The sequence below is a fragment of the Hemicordylus capensis genome, chromosome 10 (genome assembly GCF_027244095.1).
Source record: "Hemicordylus capensis ecotype Gifberg chromosome 10, rHemCap1.1.pri, whole genome shotgun sequence".
NCBI lineage: Eukaryota > Metazoa > Chordata > Lepidosauria > Squamata > Cordylidae > Hemicordylus > Hemicordylus capensis.
This window is the reverse complement of record NC_069666.1, coordinates 580,866-601,398: the sequence shown is the minus strand read 5'-3', so window position 1 is coordinate 601,398 and position 20,533 is coordinate 580,866. Positions and strand designations below refer to the sequence as shown.

The following is a 20,533-nucleotide window of genomic DNA, read 5'->3' as shown; positions in this document are numbered from 1 at the left end:
GCTGAGCCCCTGCCCGGACTCCCCCAGAGCAACGGCAGCAGCTCTACAACATCTTCAAAAGACATCTTCCAGCAACAGCTGTCACCCACATGCTTTGATATTTCTGCAGATTAATGTTTCAATGAAGTCTGTTTGCCTGGTACTTCAGGTAACATGTGTATCTTAATGCGTCGAGACAAGACTCATGTTCTCATTACTTACACAAAGACAGCATCAGGATTTGCATTCATCCACATTTGTTCTGCAAGGCTTGACAGAACAGAGGGACGGTGCTTGGTCAGGACAGCTTACGCAATGGCAGACCAGTCTGCAGAACTGTGTCTTGGAGATAATTAAAGCTAACCAGTCATCGTAGCCCAACAGTTTAAGAGACACAACTTGTGCAGTTCAACGTCAGGTAAAAACTGGAATATGAAGCAAGAGGAAACCTCAACCCGTATCAGAAAGCAGCCCAAGACTGAGCCAGACCACCAGCAAGGCAACTCTGGACAATGGAGCTTCAAGCCCTCAGTGTAGACCAAACGAGTATTGATTGAAAATATTTATTCAAACTTGAATATTCGGGTAGGCAAAAACATAGTTAAATCCCTTTTGTCCAGTTCAGGAACGTGAACAAGGCTTAAAATACGTTACAAGAATGAATAAGAAGGCTTAAGATACTGTCTACTTTGGGGCTTGGGCGGTGCCATAATTCCAGGCCTTTTGCCGAGTCCTGGCTTGCCTGGAGGAATGTAAGAGGCAGCGCTTCCGGAGGCAGACGGGACGCTTCTGCAGGTTTTGTAACCCCTAAGAAGTTAGAGAGGGAAATGCAGAATATGTCAGTGGCCCCAATATTTGTGAGAAGATATACAGCTGGTATTTAAAGAAGCTCATTGGCAGCTTTTTGGTCAAACATTTGACCAAAATTTGGCCTACCATTACCAAGAATGGAATCCAGAGTTTCTCATCCAGCTCCTGCCTCACTGCTGAGGAGCTGGCATTTCCCCTTGGGGATTAAGCCGGTCTTGAACGCGCAAGCATGAATTGTGCCCTTTGCTAAGCAGGCTTTGCCAAGGTTTCCACATGTGTGTGCTTGTCTGCTGCAAGATACTTCCCTTAGGGGATGGGGATGTAGCTCAGAGCCCCTGTTTTGCCTGCAGAAGGTTCCAGGTCCACTTCCAGGCTGCATCTCCAGGTGGGGCTGGGAGAGACCCAGGCCTGAAACCTCAGAAAGCCACCACCAGTCTGAGCTAGATGGAGCCATGGTTTGACTCAGAACAAGGCAGCTTCCTGTGTCCCTCCCTCTCTTCTGGATACCCAAGGGGCTCTCTCTCAAGCAACCATTTGTGCTCACTCCATTCCTAGCTGTAAGCAGTGCAGAAAGGAAGGCAAGGCATTCCCAGCCTGATCTCACAGGTCTGCCCGTCATGACTTTATGAGTTTGCAATGAAGGAGTGCAGTGTTGCTTCTGTGCCTTTTTCTCCCTCCCGTTCTCTACAGGGAGCTCTTCACAATGAAGTGAAGCAATTAAATGTGCTTAATTAGCATTGTGGGAGGGCTTCATTTCTATTAGTAGCAAACAAGCCAGTTATAAACAAGCTTTATGAAGAATCAGAAATGTACCGCTTAGAATGAGCCTGCCGGCCCCCAGAGTTGGTTTTCTTCTTCTTACTCTCTCTGAAGAATTGTGGCTTTTTTCTCTTCCTTCCTTGGTTGGTTCTATTGCAGAAGTAGGCAGACGTTGTGCACATTTCCTCCTCAGAGGTGGCAGAATATCTTCCTGCATCAGCAGCCATGGCTGGAAGAGGCTCATCTTCCACTGTGAGGAGAGAAAGAAAGAGAGAGATCCCCGCAAAAACTTTTCAGTCCTGTGCACAACACATCCAGGAACAGAGAGAGGAACATAGGAAGCTGCCATATACTGAGTCAGACCATTGGTCTATCTAGCTCAGTATTGTCTTCACAGACTGGCAGCGGCTTCTCCAAGGTTGCAGGCAGGAGTCTTTCTCAGCCCCCCATCTTGGAGATGTTGCCAGGGAGGGGACTTGGAACCTAGATGCTCTTCCCAGAGCAGCTCCACCCCCTGAAGGGAATATCTTACAATGCTCACTCTTCGAGTCTCCCACAAATGCAACCAGGGCGGAGGCTGCTTCGCTAAGGGGACAAGTCATGCTTGCTACCACCAGACCAGCTCTCCTGCAACCCTGCTGCTGTGAGGATAGCATTTCTGCCTGGGAGGGCCGGGGGGGGGGGAAGCTTTGTCCTGGGAGGCTGGCTTGTCTTAGGGCCACTCCAGACAGGACAGCATTGTTTGCACAGCTGCCCCTGAGAACCACGCGGGCAGTGATTGGTGTGAATGGTTCCTCTGAGTATTGAGACACTTCTGCTGTGTCAATGGGCACCCAGGGAGCCACTTCATGCAAAATGGCTCGCCAACGCGGATGACATTTTCAACGACGGCCAATCAAGCCAGATATGAAGTGGGTCCTTCTTTGAGTTTCAGAACAAGAACTTGGTGGCTCTTAAAATTTGCGGAAGTCAGCAGAAGGGCGGAAGTCTTGAACTAGGCATTTCCTATCTTCAAGCCAGTCTTCTGCAAAGACTGAAAAGAGAAAGTGGTTTTTAAATAAGAATACTGAAGACACACAATACCTGGCAGGGTCCATTCAGAGTACTTCTGCATCACTGCAGTTATTTCTGCTCCATACTTTTCTAGTTTGTCCTCTGTAACACCATCAATCTGAAGCAAAGCTGCTGGATCCGAAGACAACGTCTCTGCCGACAAAAGGAGAAGTCTTTAAAATGGGTCATGCTTGAGAATTTCAGACAGAAGCAGAGACAAGGAATCAGAGATTCTTGGCTACTACTGAAAATGAGGGTTTCTCTCGATTAGAAGCTTCTATATACCCAGAATACATGTGTTTCTTCTTAGAACACTGGTTGCAATTTAAGTTACATAGATAAATCTAGGAAGTTATAAAAATTGCTTCTAATCTTCTCTTGTAATATTTTTATGATACATTGTAAGGTACTGAAATTTGAGTTTTGTATTTAATGCTTCTAATATTTATTAAAATTATTGTTTTCAATGTGGCCATCCGCTCCTCCATCAGTTTTTAGAAAGCGTGTGAAATCTTGGCTTTTATACATATTGTTGCTGTTTTGTATCTTTTATGGTTATATTGTGCTTGTTTTTTAATCAGATCTGTATTTTTATATTCTAGTTGATATTTTAATTGTGTAATTTTTGTAGTCTTATTTCAACTTGTGTGAACTGCCTTGAGATTGTTTTAATGAAAGGCAGTATAGAAATTTAACATCAAACAATAAAGTAAGCGATGTTTTTATTGAGGTACTACTGTCAAGGAGGAATTAAATTTTATGGTGATGTTAAAAGTTCTGTTTCTATGTTTGCCTATTTTGTTTCTATGATGTTGAAAAACATCAAACAAAACACTGAGGAAAAATGCCACAAGTTTGTTTTTTGCACCCAGAGACTAACAGATTAACCCCTCCACAACATGATGGAGTTTCTCCATGAGGATCAGCATTACCTGCTATTCTTTTAAGTGTGGCAGTGTTAAAAATATTGAAGTAATGGATATTGAACACTTTCCCAAGATTTTTGCAGACATCTGTGAGTTCTGAGAGGCATTTCTTAACCATCTCTTCCCGCAGGGATATTTTGGTAACCATAGCCTTTTGCTTGCGGATACTGCTGGCATTTTCCGTTGCATGGAACTGCACCTGAAGGAAGCAAAAGGACTCATCAGCAAAACACAATCAGAAGCAAGAAACCACCTGCAGTGCAGTTTTGCAGTTTCCTCCTCTGGAGTTTAAGTCTGTCATAGGGCAGGCAAGAAGAAGCAAATGCAGGAGGACACCAGAGGGACACAAAAGGACCCCCTCTCCACAAAAAGACTAGCAGTCACTGGGCTGTCCTAATTTCAAGTTTATCCTTTGCTCTTTTAGACTTCGCAGCACCAGACTCAGAACTCATCCTGGAGGAAGGAGCAGAGACCTCAGGCAAGCAGGACTGGAAAGAGACACACTGCATGGTTACACACCTGTAGAGAGCCATTTAGTACGGCATGCGCTTGCTCCCCTGTCTGGACATAGGCTACTGCCTGGTCGCTAGCTGTGATGTACAGCTCTTCATCCAGAATCTTATCCAACACCAGCTTTCTAAAGAGGCGCTCAGCATTATGGCGTGAATAGGCTGCTCCCTTGCCAAAGAGGCCTGACTGAATCTTGGCGCTTTTGGTACCTGTCCAAAAATACAGACAGCATGTCAACAAAGCAAGGAAGACGACTTGAGGGCATCCTTTCCACGTCTTCCAATGCAGCAGGGGGAGGAAGAAGAGGGGGAACTTGTGGCTATACAATGGGGACTCTAAACTCATTCTTCATATTTACCCTAAGAAAAAAATAAGACTGAGGCTGTAATCCAAAGCACACCCAACTGAGTAGACCCTACTGAGCTCAACAGGACTTTCTTCTATATAAATATGCTTAGTAATTGTGCTGTAAGGACCTAAAATTCTTTGGCAGCCAATCAGTTCTAGAAATGTTTGACAGTTTGTTTTTTCAAGAACTTAACCAAATCCAAGAGAACAAAAGCTCCTGTGAACCAACTGCAGGTTTCTCAGCCCTCCCGTGAAACCGCATTGCCAAGCAACATGTCTGGGGATCTAGCCTCAGATAGTCCCAACTGGTATGCAGCCCCAGAAAGTGCATCATGTTTGGGACCAAAGATGTTGGCTAGAATCCTATGCACACTTACCTGGGAGAAAGCCCAGTGAACACAGTGGGACTGACCTCTAAGTGAGCACGCATAGGATTGTGTTAGTGGGCCTCATGATCTCCCTCCTCCAATCGAAGACCCTCCTGGCTATAGGCCAACCATGCTGGGGAAACGCAACTCCCGCACTTGGCAGGGTCCAGGAGAACATACCCAAGAAGATTTCAATCATCATGTTCAGCGTGTATCTCCCCAGCTTACTCTTCATACTTCTTGCTCCCTTTTCACCACAATACTCCTGAACAAACCTAACAATGTTTTTCACTTCTTCGGTCACATTCATCGATTTATAATCCTAACAAAAACAAATTTGAAAAGGAAAAGGGGATGTGTTTCACTACATTTTGTTACTGACAGAATAATATTTGCCCAAGCTGCATACTGTTCCAAATTCAAGATAATCTTGACTTGCAGAAGTATTTATTGCTGTTCATTTAAAAAAATTGTGTTTTTGCACTTCAGTGGGGTGGGGAGAGATGTACAAGAGTTGCAAGTTAGATTAGTAGTTTAATTTAAAATTAGGAACATTCCATTTGCTAATGGAGTTCCTAGGAATACCAAGTAAAACACCAGAGAGAGAGTTGTTAGCAGGCATCTGCCCAGAGCATGCGATCTTCTGTTCAGCCCACAATCTCCCTGCCCAGCCACTACCAGAAATACAGTAGAGTCGCTCTCCTAACATCAGTCAGACAAGGTGTTTCAGAAACTGTAAGCAAGCCAACCGTAAACCTGCTTACCTGTTTTCTGCAGCAGTTGTCACAAGTGACTTCAGGGTGCTCTTTACAAAAATTAGAATTGAAGCTGGCTTCTCCAAAGTAGGCTAGCAGCTGTATCCTCCGGCACTCCACCACGTTCTCACAGTAGTGGACCATGCTGTACAGGTTGTTGAAGTGAGTCTGCCGCGTGTGGCTGTTCCCGTCTTTCTCCACTGAAATTCACAAGAGGTGCCCCTTTACTGGTCACAGGAGAGAGAGGCAGGCCTGGCTCAGATGTTACACCCCACCCACCACCCACCCCCCGCCAGTTAGAAGGGAAGGAGGTCAAGTTCAGGCCCAGTCTTGTACAGATATCCTGGCTTGCGTTTCCTGTATTTAGACTGCTTGTTTCTCATCAAAACAAGCCACAGTTTATTGAGACACTGAAACGGTGCCGTACTCTTGCTTCATTTGCAAACACGTGCAAAATACGAGGAAGCCAGAAGGTTCAAATTAAGTCTGTGGGCAAGATTTCTGCCCTTCTGCTACAATTGTTGGGGGAAGAGGAACACCAGATGAAGGGAAAGCAGTACAACAACAAGGTAAAGAGAAAAGATGGAGACGTTTCCAACAGCAGTGGAGAAACTCTTCGGGAAGTGGACAGCAAGTGCCTTCTAGCATTAGATTGTGTGCCCTGCTTGTTCGGGGGCCCCTACTATGAAGGCCCTCAGCCTAACCTAAGAAGCAGGCAATAGTCATTGCCACGTGCAGGCAATACCCTGCATGTTGTGCCATGAGACTATGACAAAGAACAAGGACCAATTAGCACCAGCCAGAAATGGGCCCACACTGTCAGATTTCAAACCCACGCTCCTTGTGTGAGATGTTGCCCAGAAAGGCTTACTCATAATGAGCCTCCTTAGCCTGGTGACATCGCTGTAGCTGTAGAAGAGCAGACAGTGGGACATTTCTCCATCCCGCCCGGCGCGGCCCGACTCTTGATAATAGCCTTCAATGGACTTGGGGAGAGAGGCGTGGATGACGAAACGGACGTCTGGCTTATCAATCCCCATGCCAAAGGCAATCGTTGCGCATATAACCTGGAACGGAAGAGGACAGGACCCTCAGGCAACCAAGGCATCACCACATGTGGTACAAGAAACCCACCGCTCCTGCTGGCTGGGTGTGCTACTGCAATGGAAAGGGACGCCCAGGATGGCAAAGGCACAAACACACTGAGGAAGTCCAAACCAAAGAGGAGGAGACTCACCATGCACTGGAGAGAGGCCCATAGGGCACCTCTGGTTTTGCCATCAGGCAGCACTGGGGCATGCTGCTGCTTAGCCACTGGCCCAGCTCAGACGCAACACCAAAAGACGCAGCCGGGCGGCATGCTATGCGAGCCCTCTCCTACGTGAGGAGCTGAATGGAAGCCTTTGCTCTCCCTTTAGAAACAACAGACAGGCCTGCACTGTGCACCAACTGAGGGAACTGTGGCTTGGTCTAAGACGAAGTGAAAGCCCAGAGCTTCATTCTCCTCCTCCCATACATGGAGACGGGGGGAGTGCAGAAGCCTGCTGCTCTCTGAGGCTTGCTGCTCACGCGATGCAGATCCAGCCGGGTCATCTGCCTGTTTTGCCAGTTACTCTTTCCTAGGGGCTTTAAAAACTTAAACACCTCCTTCTATTGGTTTGCAAAGAGATGGGATCTTTTAGTGCAATACAAGTTGTCAGAACATATCAAGGTAACCTTAAACCCAAGTCATAGTGATACTTTCCTAGTAACATGGTTACCATTTTTAAATTTTATTAGCAAAAGTAGGATTAACTATAAGAGCCCTGAAAGACAGCAGGCAATTTATATGTTGTAATACAGTTTACACTCTGGATGTGTCTATGGAACAAATGGGTTCTTTATCTAAGTTGGGTGTGTGTGTACACCCCTCCCTACAACATATGCCTATAATGTCTATATATGTCTAGAATTATTTTTGTAGCATGTGTAAATTGTACAATTTGTGAACATGGAACTTTTGTGTGGTATTTTAATTTGTTTCTGAAAAATAAGTGGTTTTAAAAACCTTAAAAGCCGCAGTTGTTCCATGGTCAACAAGTTGTGTGCTGGTACCACAAAGCACTTCAGAGCCAACATTTTTCTTGACATTCAATTTTATGCAATTAATCATAAACATTTAGATCAATGCTGGCTACGTTTTGCACTTCTTGCTTTAAGATCTCCTAAATACAGGGATCCTGTATTTTATTTGGTGTTAATTGCTTTTACTTTACACTTTAAAAAAGCAAACCCCTTTATTTTTTCCTTTTTTCAATATACATGAATACAAAAGCATCCAACCAAATTAAAGAGACAAAGCTTCGAGTAGCCAGAAAGAGAGAAGTCAAAGCTATAAATTGCATCCTATTAGTTAAATAAGGTTTATCTGTTTTACCTGACACCCATCCTGATTAATCCACTTCTGCTGAACCAGATCTCTGGTGCCATCAGGGAGGCCAGCATGATAGGCAAGGGCAGAAAGACCAGCCTTCTGTAAGACGGCGGCAACCGAGTCACATTCGTACCGTGAGAGGCAATAAATGATTCCAGAGTCATCTGAGAAGGTGGGCAAAGTATCAGGGCTGGGTCTATAGAGCAATTACCACAGCATCCACAGTGAGAACATCAAGCAGAGCACCAGCAAGGCAGAGGATTTCAAAGACAAAAGGACTAACACCCACTAGTCATCCTTCACTTCTAAAAGCTTTCACCAGTCTCCAGAAGGATAGCGGAAAGGCAGCTACAGGGATCTCCTGAGGAAGTGAGTTCCAGAGCACTGGAGCTGCTACCAAGGCAGACAACGCAGCCTCCCTGACAGAGGGAATCCAGAGGAGGGCTTCATCAGAAGATCTCAAACGTGCCAGGAGGGTCCCATGCAGGAGGAAGTGTTCCCTGAGATATCTGTAAAGCTCTAAACAGCTTGGGACCAGAGTAAAAACCACCTTCTTGAATTGGGATGAGGAACAAATGAGCAGCAAGCAGCTGACACACAGTTGGTGACATATGTGCATATCAGTCCATACTTTTCAGCAGGCTGTGTTTATCCGGACAACCATACCCTTAGACTGAGAGGTCGTGACTTAGACAAGGCAAGTCACTCCACGAGTTCCAGTGGAAGACAAGCTTCCCATCCCAAGTCAAGCATGGACTGGTCCCTCACAGCCCCTGAGCAACAGACACTTCCATACATCTCACTGAGATAATTAATTAAATATCTTCTTTGAATCTCTTCTACAGTAACCTGCATTTATTCCTGGTGATTAGACCTCTTAGACACAAGCAGAGGAAGGAAGAGAGAGAGAGAGAGAGAGAGAGGAGTCGACTCACAGGGGTGAAATTTCCTGATCCACTGTAAGCAATCCAAAGCAACACTTTTCGGCTTTTTGGGCAAAACTTCGTATTTCAAGTTGTGCCGGTTGAAGCTCATACTAAACCTAAAAGAAACCCAAGTCAGTAAAGCTATTTAATTAAAACACACAGTGAACATCTGAAGAGTGCAAGAATTGTCATACAGGCCACGTGGAGTGACACCGGAATAAACAGTCACCAGGAACTCATATCAGTTTCCCCAATTGTTTTTCTATTTATAGAAAATAAATTGTTTTTCTATTTATTTCTGATACCACCATTATCATTTATGAACACAGTAAAAGTCATAAAATATCATCCTTGCTAGCAAATAATAAGAAGACACTCCTAATAGCTAACTCAGGCCTTGGCTGAAGACAGTGTGTATCCTCACTCCACCACAAACTCAGTCCTCACCCTTAACAATGGTTACATCTGAACTTCTTATCCCAGCAAATTGCTGTCACAGACCAATGACTGGACTGCATTTGTATGTCCTACTTGGTCACATGGAATGGCCGAGATTTTATTCCCCCAACCAGTTTTCATCCCAGCCACCCCCAGCTCCAACTTACACCTGTGGTTTAAGCATATCGAGCTGGTTGAGGATGTCCTTCTGCACCCTGGGGTTTGCGGTGGCCGTGAGGGCCATTATAGGGATGGAGCAGAACTTTTTGCGGAGCATATTCAGCCGCTTGTAGTCTTGCCGGAAGTCATGGCCCCACTAGATAAAAAAGTGAGGGGAGGGATTTGCACGGGGCTCAAGAACAGCCCCCCGCTGCTCCCGCTCAGCAGTCTGTGACCACATCCAAGGAAGAGGGAGTCACCTGGCTGACGCAGTGCGCCTCGTCAATCACAAAGCGAGCTAGCAGCTGTCGCTCGTACAGGTTCTCTAGAGTCGACATCAGGCGGCCACTCGAACAGACCTAGGGGACACCCACACCAAGAAGAGCCAGCTGTTTTGGAGAAGAATTGCTGTCACAGCCCATTAGCGCATCGCAAATTCACCATGAATACATTTCTCTAATGGCTTTCAGCGTGCAAAGGTATTTTATAGTTCATTTCATTTACTTCTAACCGCTCTGGTAAGGCAAGCTCAGTAGACAGACAGTTCCCAGCTGAAGCGACCCAGAGCAGGGATGGGGCTCCGACTCCACCCAGACCCAGCCGCCCTCTTGGCAACCCTCCTCTGGGAGGATGTGCCCAGTGGGCTGCACCCACACCCACCGCGGGCCTCCTAATGCGAGTGGCTTTTAGGCCCCATCCAAACCTTCTCTGGAGTAACGTAGAGGAGTTTTATAATGGGATCTTTCTTGGACAGCTGCATGTAGATTCTGGAGGCTTCGGCATCGGTTTTGTCACCCGTCAGGTAAGTTGCTGGGATCTAGGACACAACAGGAGTCGTTGTTTACATTTTCTTGCTAATCACAAGAGGGTTGAGTTTAATATAGTGGTGTTGCTGGTTTCAGGTTAAATGAGTGGCCAAGAAGTGGGAAACCTTTATGAGAACACAGGACTTGCATTCAGGGGGGGGATCAGAATGTGTGCGCTCCTGCCCAATCTTCTGCCCATGGAGGATTCTGGCTCAATGCGCTAGCAAGGCCTGTAGCTGGGTGGTGGCCATGGGTGCCTCACTCCCTCAGCTGATGGAAACAAGCTGCACTCCAGCCTTTTCCCTAGCTTCCAAAGGGGATCAGGCCAGCCTCAGTCCAAGTACTTTGGATTAGCTGGAGTCTGAATGGCATGCCCAAACATTTCTTCGGGGTGTGTGTGTGTGTTTTATCTGTGCACAAAGTCAAGCCCCAAGGCAAAAATCGGAGGCAGGGAGAGAGTGTGAGCACCTCTCAAACACACGCCAGGCAAAAGGCAAAATTCCACACAGCAGCCTTGAACTCACGTCCATCGAGGTAAGCTTCTGAACTTGATCCACAATCAGTGACCTCAAGGGAGAAATCACAATGGTGACCCCCAAGGAAACACAGGCTGGCAGCTGGTAGCACAGGCTCTTGCCACCCCCTGGAGGAAGCATCAGGCAGAAAAAGACAGGATTAGACAGAACTTGGCTCCGAAGGGTGGACAGGAAGCAAGTGCAAACAGGCCAGCAAGGCTTAGCCAAGGCTGCAAGGCCCCTCTAGGCGATTCCAGTGAGACTAGCCTCCGTCCCACCCCCTAATTCAACCCCCCTCATCAACACACACCTGTTGGCATCAAGATGAAGCAGTCCTCGCCCAGGAGAACAGCATTGATGGCCTCCAGTTGGTTAGTCCGGAAGTGATGGAGACCAAACTTTTTGTGGAATATCTTCATCATCTCATGTGAATGGGGAAACGTTAAGCCTCGGAAGCGTTCTAGGGATGGATTGTAGGAAGGCAGGCTTTTGGCCTGTGGGACTAGGAGAAAAGGAAGCCTGGTTACAAGCCTGGCACCGTTTGCTGTTTTCTAGCACTTTGCATCCTAGAAAAGCGCTTTATAAAACTATTAATTATTAATTGCAAAATTGTTCACAGTAATAAGTATACTGGAGCGACTGGATGGGTCGGGCGTGGTCCTCAACAATATCAGTAATACAGAGTCAAAATACAGAGTAGAAGTTATTCTGTGATTTCCTAATCATGTAACGGCAGGACGCTGTGGAATCTCTCTTTGCCTTAACATAATGGGCGCAATTTACCCATTTCAGCACTTTTAGGTCCCACTAACAACAATAGGAGAGATGGAGGCACAAGCTTAACTCTCTCCTTTACATTCAAAGGGATGAAACGTGCTCAGATTTGGACAACCAGACGAAGAAATTATCTGTTATAAACCAACACCACACAAAAGAACATCTGTTAGGAAAGTTTCAGAACTGAAGTATTAATCCCCACTGAAGCTGCAGTCTGAGCACAGAACAAAAGACAAGTACTTCACACTGCTTAAATTAAAGTGGGAATAAAATATTGAAAGTGAAGGTGCTGCGAACTCCAGCAGCTGCACTTAGTGCAGAAAAACACGTACGCCAAACCTTTTCCAATGGCAGGGGGGCAGAGTGGAGGAAGAGTGAACCTGCTCCCTAGCAATCGTGATGCTGCAGTGAATGCTGAACCAGAGGGGATTCTCATAGCAACAAATGCACTCAGCAATATGCCAAATTGGTTAATTGGGCCCTTCACAATAAAGCCTTGGCATGGCATGAGAAACGAAAGAAGAATTAGCATAATTTACCCATGCTGCTTTTGGCAGGCACAAAGTGGTTTGGTTGGGGCAGAACTGGATCCCAAGGGTGGCCCTTCCCCTTGACTCTCAGGGAGCTTTCTTCCAGGAACGTCTTGGCAGGCTGGCCTCCCCCAACATGCTGGGAGTGAGCTATTGATGGCTGTTCGGTTGCTGCAGTAATGAGCACGTCATCCAGTTCATCAAAGTCATCAATATCAAAGTTCACATCTTCGGCTGCCGAGCAGTTCTCCTCTCCCAAACTGGTTTGAGCTGCAGAGAGCCCATTTGGGTCCCCTAAATCAGTCTTTGAAGACAGCCAACTCACATCTTGCCCTCTCCTCTTTGAGGCTTCAGACCAAGAACTGTGAAGCGAGACCATCTGGACTGATCTTTCATTGGTGCTTCTTTTGGAAAGAGACATCCTTGTGCCTTCCAAGAAATCACAGTCCAGAGCAGAACTCTCCAAAGACGGCGACAGGTCAGCACCGTTTGGCTCTTGAGCATTTGGAGTTGAATGAAGGGCATGTTGATATGCAGCAGCAGCAGGAGGAAGGGGTTTCAGGGAAGGTTTTCTAAACTGGAACGTTTCCCTTTGAGGGGCCCTGGAACACTGCTTCTCTAGCTGAAAAGAAACATCACTGTTCAGGGAACCATCATACCCAGGATAAGGTTTGTGGTTCATGGCAAGAGAGGTACCAGGGTCCTTTCCAAATCCAGTAGTGTGATCACGTAACAGTTTTCTTCTGCGGGGGAAAGGGGGAAATGAACTGTTAATACATCACTGCTGTCATTTCTCAAGATATCACACCACTAAGAAGTTGCAGAGTTTTGCATTCTCAGTCCAGCTGCCTTTGAACATCGCTATGCTGCCCACTTCACCCATCACTGGAGCATTTCTCCTTTCCTTACTTAAATGCTACGCTTGTGTTATTCCACTTCTACACCCGTCCCCTTAGAAGAAACATTCTGTACAAAGGAAAAAAGCCCTCCCGAGATCACAACTCCAGGCAGAGCAGATGCCCGTGTCCAAAGCCTGCCGGCTGCTCCTGCGGGCCACCAGGCAGCAGAGTCAGGCAGGGTTGCCACCTGGCCGGTGAGGCCCTGGCTGCCGAGGCCGGGCACAGCTGCTCCCCGGAGGGCTGCCCGGGCAGCACTGCCTTGCTGGCTTCAGGGGCGAGAGGGAAGTGGGTCCTCCCCTCTGCTGCGTTGCATACCCAAGAGCCAGGAAGGGGCCGGGGTGCTTTCCAGCCCTTCCCTCCGTTAACAGAGCCAGGGAAGCCACAAGAGTCCTGCCACCCTCCGGGGACCTGGAGCAGCAGCAACGGATGGGAAGTGTGCAGCCACTAGTCATGGGACAGATACAGAGACATGCTGGTCTAGAGGCACCCAAAATGAGGGCAGGCGAGGAGGGCGGTTGCAGGGACTTGGAAGATATCCTCGTGGCTGAGGAAAGCTTAACACATCCTCCGTGTTTACATCTCAGAGGGACAAGAGAAAACAGAGTGTGCGTGAACGCGTGCCAGACCTGCGGTCTCTGTGCTGCAGCAGCTCCTTCCCACAATGCAAAGACTTCAGTGCCCATTCTGGGATGGAATCCACCAGCTTGCAGATGCTCTCCATCACACTGTAGAGGGACTGTCCCAAGGGCAAGAACTCATCTGGAATGTAACACCATGAGGCAACTTGACAAGGGCGAGGATTTAGACACTGCTCTTCAACCCAAGTTCTCATAGTGGTTTACAGAGAATAAATAAATAATGCATAAATAAGATGGCCCCCTGTCCCAAAAGGGCTCACAATCTAAAAAGAAACATAAGGCTGATACCAACAGCAGCCACTGGAGGGATGCTGTGTTGGGGTTGGACAGGGCCAGCTGCTCTCCCCCTGCTAAATACTGTATAAGAGAATCACCACTTTTTAAAAAGGTGCCTCTTTGCTCAGTTAGCATTAGCCCCAATCCACCAGCTACTGAGACCTGGCCTGCTTGCTCAAAGAACTCACGGGCACTGAACTCACCTAAGCCTTACCATCCATGCACGTGCTGGTAGATCATATGAACTGCAGCGGGACTGATTTGTGATTGGAGGGAAAGAAAGGGGGAGTATTCAAAGAGACCCAAAACACTGTTCTTGGAGAAACAGGGCTGAAGCAGTTTGCTCTCCAATCCTGTGATTTAGCCAATGCAAGAATGCTAGCAAATCAGTATCTGAAGAGCACAGAGAGGTCATAGTCTTCCACAGAAAACAGCTAAGAAGCTCTTTTACCTTCCTGTCCTTCACTGGTTTCATCGGCAGTTACGCCAGAGATTAGAAGGCTGCTTTTCAAGACATCAGTCGTCGGTGTTCTCTCAACAGCAGACTCTCTAAAAGTAGGATCACCATTATTTGTTTAAAATACATATATCCCACCTCTTTAAGAATGCACAAGGCAGATTACCACAACAACAACATGGAACAAATGCAAACCAATAAAATCAGAAATTACAGACTAAATGTAAAACTAGCTGCATACAGCAGGCAGTAACCACTAACATGCCACAGAGCAAATAATTAATACTGATTAAAAGACACCTTTAAAAGGTGGATTTTCACCTGTGAATGGAAGCAGGGAACAACAGGGGCAAGATGGGCTTCCTGAGGCAAGGTGTCCAATGACTCCCTGGGTGCTGCTAGGGAGAAGGCCTTCTTTCAAGTGAAAGGGCACCCAAATGCCAGCAGACGTGAGGCTTGCAAGAGCGGCTTCGTTGTTGTTTTAGCAGAACCCAGACGAGGCCCAGGCAAAGCCAGGTGCAACACAGCAGCTCAGAGGGTGGGGTCCAGCCTCCATGCCACAATACAGGACTCACACCCAGATACACATCTATACCTTAATGACTACAGATCAGGGATTTCAACACAAGATTTTGAAACTGGCCAACAGAGATGAACAAAGACCTGGTCAAAGGCAACCAATGAATGTTCCTCTTTCATAGGCAAGGAAGATGGTTGCAAGGTGAGTAATTAGCACAAGGCTAGCTACAGCAGATTCCCCACCCCACTGCCCCCACCAAGCTTGCCATTTTATTTTATTTATTTATTTTATTTATTTATTAAAACCCTGGAAATCGGAAGCCCTGGCCAATCTACCTTCTGCTCACCCGTTTGCAGAGAACAAAGTTCTCATTTTAAAACATCTGCAATTAATTAATCACAGTCTCATTTGTCACATCTTTTTGGGGGAAAGGTCACTCTCGAACACTCACATTCCGAAGCCATCACTATGCAGTAGGCAACCTAGACAATGCTTTTCATTACGCTTTTGTCCCAGCTGCTTTTTGACCATTCACCGGCCAAGGAAAAAAAGACACCCTCCAGCAGCCAACCTGAATTCCTTCTGCAAAGGCATATCCCGGCAAATTGTTTCCTTTAATATTTGCATGGGCAGTATTGGCTGGTTGTTTCCATCATACCTCATGCCCAAAGAAGATGCAGGAGGCAGCAGCGGTAGGTCTTCCTCCGGGGAAGGCGGAACAAAGTCAACATAGTGTTCTTCATCCTCAGGCCAATCACACACCACAGGATCGCTCCATTCATCCTCTGGACCTTCACATCCATTCATCACAAGGCCAGAATCATTCTGTGCTTTAACATGAACAACAGAGAGCAAAGTATGTTACTAACCAATGGTATAAGCAAAAATTGTGAAGAGGACAATCCTAATACTTCTCAAGTCTGTTTCTACTTGGTAATCAGATAGCATAACCTGTCATTTTCTACAATTAAACTTGAGGCTGTCAGTTCTCAAGATCCAGGTTTGCTGCCTCTGCCACCCGCTGCGCTCCAAGTAAAACCAGAACTCGAGGAATCCCAGGCCCCAGGGAGCGACTACAGGGCCTAGAAATTTAGCCGTGGCACCTAGACTAGGATATCCAGAGGGCGAGTTATTGAACCAGTTCCAGGCAGTCCTGATTCTCTTCCAAGTATGTTACTTGTAAAGGGGATAAAGAGAAGCCTGTTTGCCCTCACCTCTACAATGTGAAAACAGCTCTGAATGTTTTAAATGTTTAATGACTGTAATCTTTGGATGTTTTAAATTTTAACTGTTGAATAGCTGGTTTTATTCTGTTTCTATTGTGCTTATTTTTGTAAACTGCCTGGAGCCTTTCTAATAAGGAGGTATATAAAATAAACAGATAGTCACTAACTCTAGCAGTTTTGTCAAGTGTCCATCGTCTGGCTCCTACATGTTTGGGTTGGTTCCTAGATTCAAAGAAAGTCTGTAACAACCGGAGTGAAACAACGAAACAGGAAACAGAGCTGCATTTGGAAATGTGGGCTTGAAGGGCCCAGGTTCAAATGCACACTTGGCCATGAGCTGGTCACTCTCCCTCAGCCCAGCTGCCTGACAGTTGTCCAGGGAATACTGAACCATGTGTATGGAGCTCCTTGCAGGAGGCCTGGGATGACGCGGCCACAAAGAGAGGGCCACCCCCGAGCGTGCGTCTGAGCAGGTCTCTCCTGCCTGCAGGCCCACTTCCTGCATCGGGCAAAGCAGGCTCCTGCCTAGGAAAACTCACACGGCACCAAGCGCCTGAGGGTGCTCCAGTGGGCTCGAGATGGGCCGCCCCTCCTCTCCCCCAAAGCACCGTGTCCAGGAAGAGAGCAGCTTACCCTTCAAGGACTCTTCCTTGTTGCTCAAGGGACTTTCTGCAGGGTTCACCTCTTGAAGATCGCTGTCCACAAAGTTTTCATGGTCATGTTCAGGAGTCGGCGGATCAAGGCAAATGACTGACTGGCTGCCTGCAAAATCCGGTTCCTGTTCATGCATCGGCAAGTTGCTGTTCTTACATGCAGGGTCTTCCTTCTGTCCTTGGCTGGCTCTTCTTGTGGCAGATGCCTTTGACAACTTACTACCAAAAGAATTATGGTTTTTTGGAGTCCTGCTAGTTTTTGCAGACCAATTGTCTGAAAGTGAAGCGGGGCTTTTTGAGCAGGTCTTTTGCTTCCCCAATATTTCAAAGTCATCGATGTCATCCCAGTCATTGTCAATGGTAATAGCAGCACTGTATGAGCTATTATGGTCTCCTCTGAGGAAGCGGGGGCCGCCTCGTTCCTGGACCGTCTCTCTTGCTCTCACAGAAGATGGAGAACCACCCAAAACTTCCTGGCATTGCTGGTGTGGATGGCTTTGTTTTCCTTCATGCCCTTTCACTGTTGATGTTTCAAAGAGATTGTTGATCTTAGTCTGTTTATCTTTTGCACTAGGCAAATACACACTGGGCTTAGTCAAGAGAGAGTTAACATTCTTCTCCTTCAAGGCCGAATCCCTTTTCCCACCTAGATATTGGAATGGGGTGCAGTTACCGGGAGAGGCTTTCTTCTTGAATGTAAATCCCCTAAATAAGAATAATTTTTAAAAGGAAAGTTTTGGTCATTCACTTTTCAAAAGGGAGCTAGAGTGAAGTCAGGCCTAGTTTGTGCTCTGGCTCCATTCAAACATTCCTTACACCACATTTATTATTTTACTGATTACTATTATTTATTTATCACTACATGATTTATTATGTATATACTGCTTTTTAACAAGCAGTTCTTAGAGCGCCTGCTAGTTGCACGGGGAAGGGGTGCATTCCCAGACATGACAAGGGAGAGAAATTAGGCTGCCACATTTTAAGCTTAACCTTTTCATTCTCAAACATTTGCCCATTCATGATGTTCAAGTGTTACAGATACAAGGGACATCTTTCACGCAGCTTATCCAAGTGCAGCACAAATCAAACAGCAAGGGCACCAATTTATAGGAAGGGGATGCTCTCAAGTTCAGCTGCACAAAAGCTTTCATCCATTTCTCCGACTCTCACGTCCACAACACCACAGGAGCCCACCAACACTCTGGCACTAAGGCGGCAGAAGAAAAATAGATCTTCTCCCAAGCAGTCTCTCATTAGACAACTATGCCCAGAAGGCGCTCAATATCCGTTGAACATCAACGGTGCGCGGTTGGAGATGCTGAGCCACAATCAATACTTACGCAGCCTTCTGTTTGGGAAGCGTCAGCTTACTCAGGGTGCCTTTGGCGGAATGAAGTTCAAGCTGCTTCTGAAGATTGTTCTGGGGAACAGTTGCTGCCATGCTATTTTTCAAGGGGGGGAGTCAGGGGGGGAGACAAATGGAGCACAAGGGAGAGTGAGACCCACAGGTGTTGCCAGCAGCAGAGACAGTCAGAGGTCTCAAAGTCTGTCAACCCCAATGAGAGAAAGCGACTTCCATGGGCCGCCGTACTCTCCCTCTCTGCAGCTGGGGTGGGCAGGCTTCTGTCACCTGCTCAGGTGACCTGCCAAGCAGACCTGCCGGTACTCTCCAGAGGACGCTGCCCAGCTCACCTGACACAAGCAGCCTCAGGCCTGGCCTAGACATATAGCAGAATGAGCCAAGCGCAGTTGGGTGGGGTTGCAAGTTTTGGACTGCAAAATGCAATTCCCGTTTTGATTGCTCCCCGACATGAAGCCAGCCTAGCAGGCCGAGGGCTGCTGGACTCTTGCTCCTTGATGTGCTGCTAGTTCCCAGTGGCAGGAAGGGCTTTCCCCCCACACCAAGGAAGAGTGACAAAGGGCATCCCACTCTCACCTGCCACTGGAAGCAAAGCAGCCAGTTGTATTGTCTGGGATGGATTGTCCCAGACAATACACGGACTGGGACAACAGATCCTGCTGCCCCCTCCTTCCGACCAGGCCTCCACTCACGTTTCACAAAGACTTAAGAGCGAGTCTGACCCGCAAGGCCCAACGTGGGTTTTTTGTTTTTTAAGAGAGACGTTTCCTCCCAGAGCAGAGGTGCCCACAGAGAGAAGCCCCCTGCAAGGGGGCAGCAGCAGCAGCAGCAGCGGCCTGTCTGCCCCAAACCAGCAGAGACAGGAGCTCGTGCCCTTCGCAGCTTTGTTTTATACGAGCCACTCAGTTGGGCGGACGGGGGGGGGGGGGGAGTCTGCAAACAGCTAGCAGCGCACTGGGTTGCTGCAGACCACAGAGCTGCTCCCGCCCGAGGGTGCGCGCGCTGCTGTCCGTGCGAGGGATTTGGGGCCGGCCTCAGCCCCGCCTCCAGCCTCCAGCCTGAGCAGTGCAGGGCTGCGGCAGCCGGCCCGCCTCTCTCGCGGCCAGCATCGCCTTGCGCTCCACCGTGCCAGCACCCGGCTTCTTCCCAAGGCAGGGCCCTCCCAGGCTACTGCCGTCCCCCGTAGCAATCATTGTTTTGCTGGTAGAATGCCCCTGAACACGGAGGCTCCACACAGCCAGCGAGGACAGCTTCCTCTCCCAGCCGCCGGGGCGGGGACCAAGGGGGGCGCACCCGGCAGTTGGTTCCAGCCCCTGGGAGAGGTTCCTCTGGTCTCTTCTTATCTCTACTCGGGGCCGAGGAGCGGCAAGACGGCGCTGCCCCGCCCCCTGGGAGGCCCCGCCCTTCGTGGCCGCCGCCGGCGCGGGGTCGCCCGCATCCCCGGGCCCGCGCGCTCTGCCCACCTTGGCCGCCTCCTTCAGGCCCATCGCCTTCGGCCGCCGCCTCGCCTCGCGTCTGGCGCCTTCTCAGCCTTCCAGGTTTCCTATTGGCTGCGGAAAAGCCCCTTTCCCGCCTGCCTCGGGAAAAAAAGGAACTGACGTCGACGAAGAACTTCCGTTGCCAGCGCCCACAAGAGGGCAGAGCGAGACAGAGGGAGGGAGCTTGGGTTGTACCATTCCCGGGGGAGGGCGAAGTGACGCGGCGCGGGGCTGCTGGCTTTGCGCTCGCTCCCCTTGGTGGCCCGTCGAGGGGTGCAGCCCGGGCCCCTCATTGGCGCAAGGAAGGAAGGAAGGAAGGAAGGAAGGGTGCGTGTCATGTGTGCACCTCCCCCGCCCCCACACGATCAGTGCCCCCCTTTCGCCAACCAATCCAGCCTCGAGGGAACCTCGCCCGTTGGCACCACGTGGCCCATTGGGGTCCGAGCCCCCGGGCCGCCCACAGGCCTGAGCGGCCGCTGCTGTTTGTCGGTTTCCAATTAAAGTGGAGTAACAATATTTACGCGGGGCGGGCGGGGCATTGCAGAGCAGAGTCCTGCTTTTAGGAGGCTGCACTGGAATGTCTCCAAGCCATTGGCAAGCTTTTGAGTGTCACAGCACTCTTCTTCAAGCCGGTGTGGAACAAACCAGGGGAGTGATGGAGGAGGGCGTGTTTATTCAGAAGACCCATCGCTGTGTGCTCTGGGGCTTGCACGGGGACACCTGTGCACACGTTGAAGACACATGCAGATTTTAGATCACAGAAATCACAGGCTGCAGTGAGTGGTCCATGGGGGAAACTTTTCAAAAGCAGCAGGATAATACCTCTATTAGAATATTATTTTTAATAATAATGACCTTAATTATTACTAGGCAGTGGTGGCATATGCAGATTAGAAGTTTGATGTGAACCAGCTTTGCAGGAGTTTAACCACATCAAGGTACCTTGAGCTGTTC

At 48.3% G+C, this 20,533-nt stretch overlaps 1 protein-coding gene across 7 annotated transcripts; it reads right to left on the bottom strand.

The window, feature by feature from the left end:
- Positions 1-528: 528 nt before the first annotated feature.
- BLM (BLM RecQ like helicase) lies at positions 529-19,720 on the bottom strand. Of its 7 annotated transcripts, none has more exons than XM_053272848.1 (22): positions 19,565-19,720; positions 18,082-18,183; positions 16,722-17,446; positions 15,521-15,692; positions 14,337-14,434; positions 13,598-13,730; positions 12,082-12,815; positions 11,076-11,267; positions 10,775-10,893; positions 10,148-10,261; positions 9,705-9,803; positions 9,453-9,601; positions 8,857-8,963; positions 7,925-8,085; positions 6,380-6,575; positions 5,518-5,708; positions 4,934-5,075; positions 4,047-4,246; positions 3,534-3,726; positions 2,632-2,754; positions 1,652-1,798; positions 529-786 (listed from the first exon to the last, which is right to left on the bottom strand). In XM_053272848.1, exons 2-22 carry the CDS (start codon positions 18,180-18,182, stop codon positions 620-622), a joined length of 4,263 nt encoding a protein of 1,420 aa, XP_053128823.1. In that variant the 5' UTR covers position 18,183; positions 19,565-19,720; the 3' UTR covers positions 529-619. The 7 variants fall into 7 exon arrangements, with proteins under 7 accessions (XP_053128823.1, XP_053128819.1, XP_053128820.1 ...); XM_053272844.1 differs by having other exon boundaries at positions 1,603-1,798; positions 19,565-19,719; XM_053272845.1 differs by lacking the exon at positions 19,565-19,720 and adding an exon at positions 19,395-19,510 and having other exon boundaries at positions 1,603-1,798.
- Between the last annotated feature and the right edge of the window lie 813 nt (positions 19,721-20,533).

Bases quoted from the DNA above. Each gene is read 5' to 3' on its own strand.
- BLM (XM_053272844.1), bottom strand. From the start codon at position 18,182: ATGGCAGCAACTGTTCCCCAGAACAATCTTCAGAAGCAGCTTGAACTT. The intron at 9,602-9,704 runs GTGACTCCCTCT...TTTTTTATCTAG, and splicing joins AGGCGCACTGCGTCAGCCAG to TGGGGCCATGACTTCCGGCA. The intron at 8,964-9,452 runs GTAAGTTGGAGC...GGTTTCTTTTAG, and splicing joins GATATGCTTAAACCACAGGT to GTTTAGTATGAGCTTCAACC.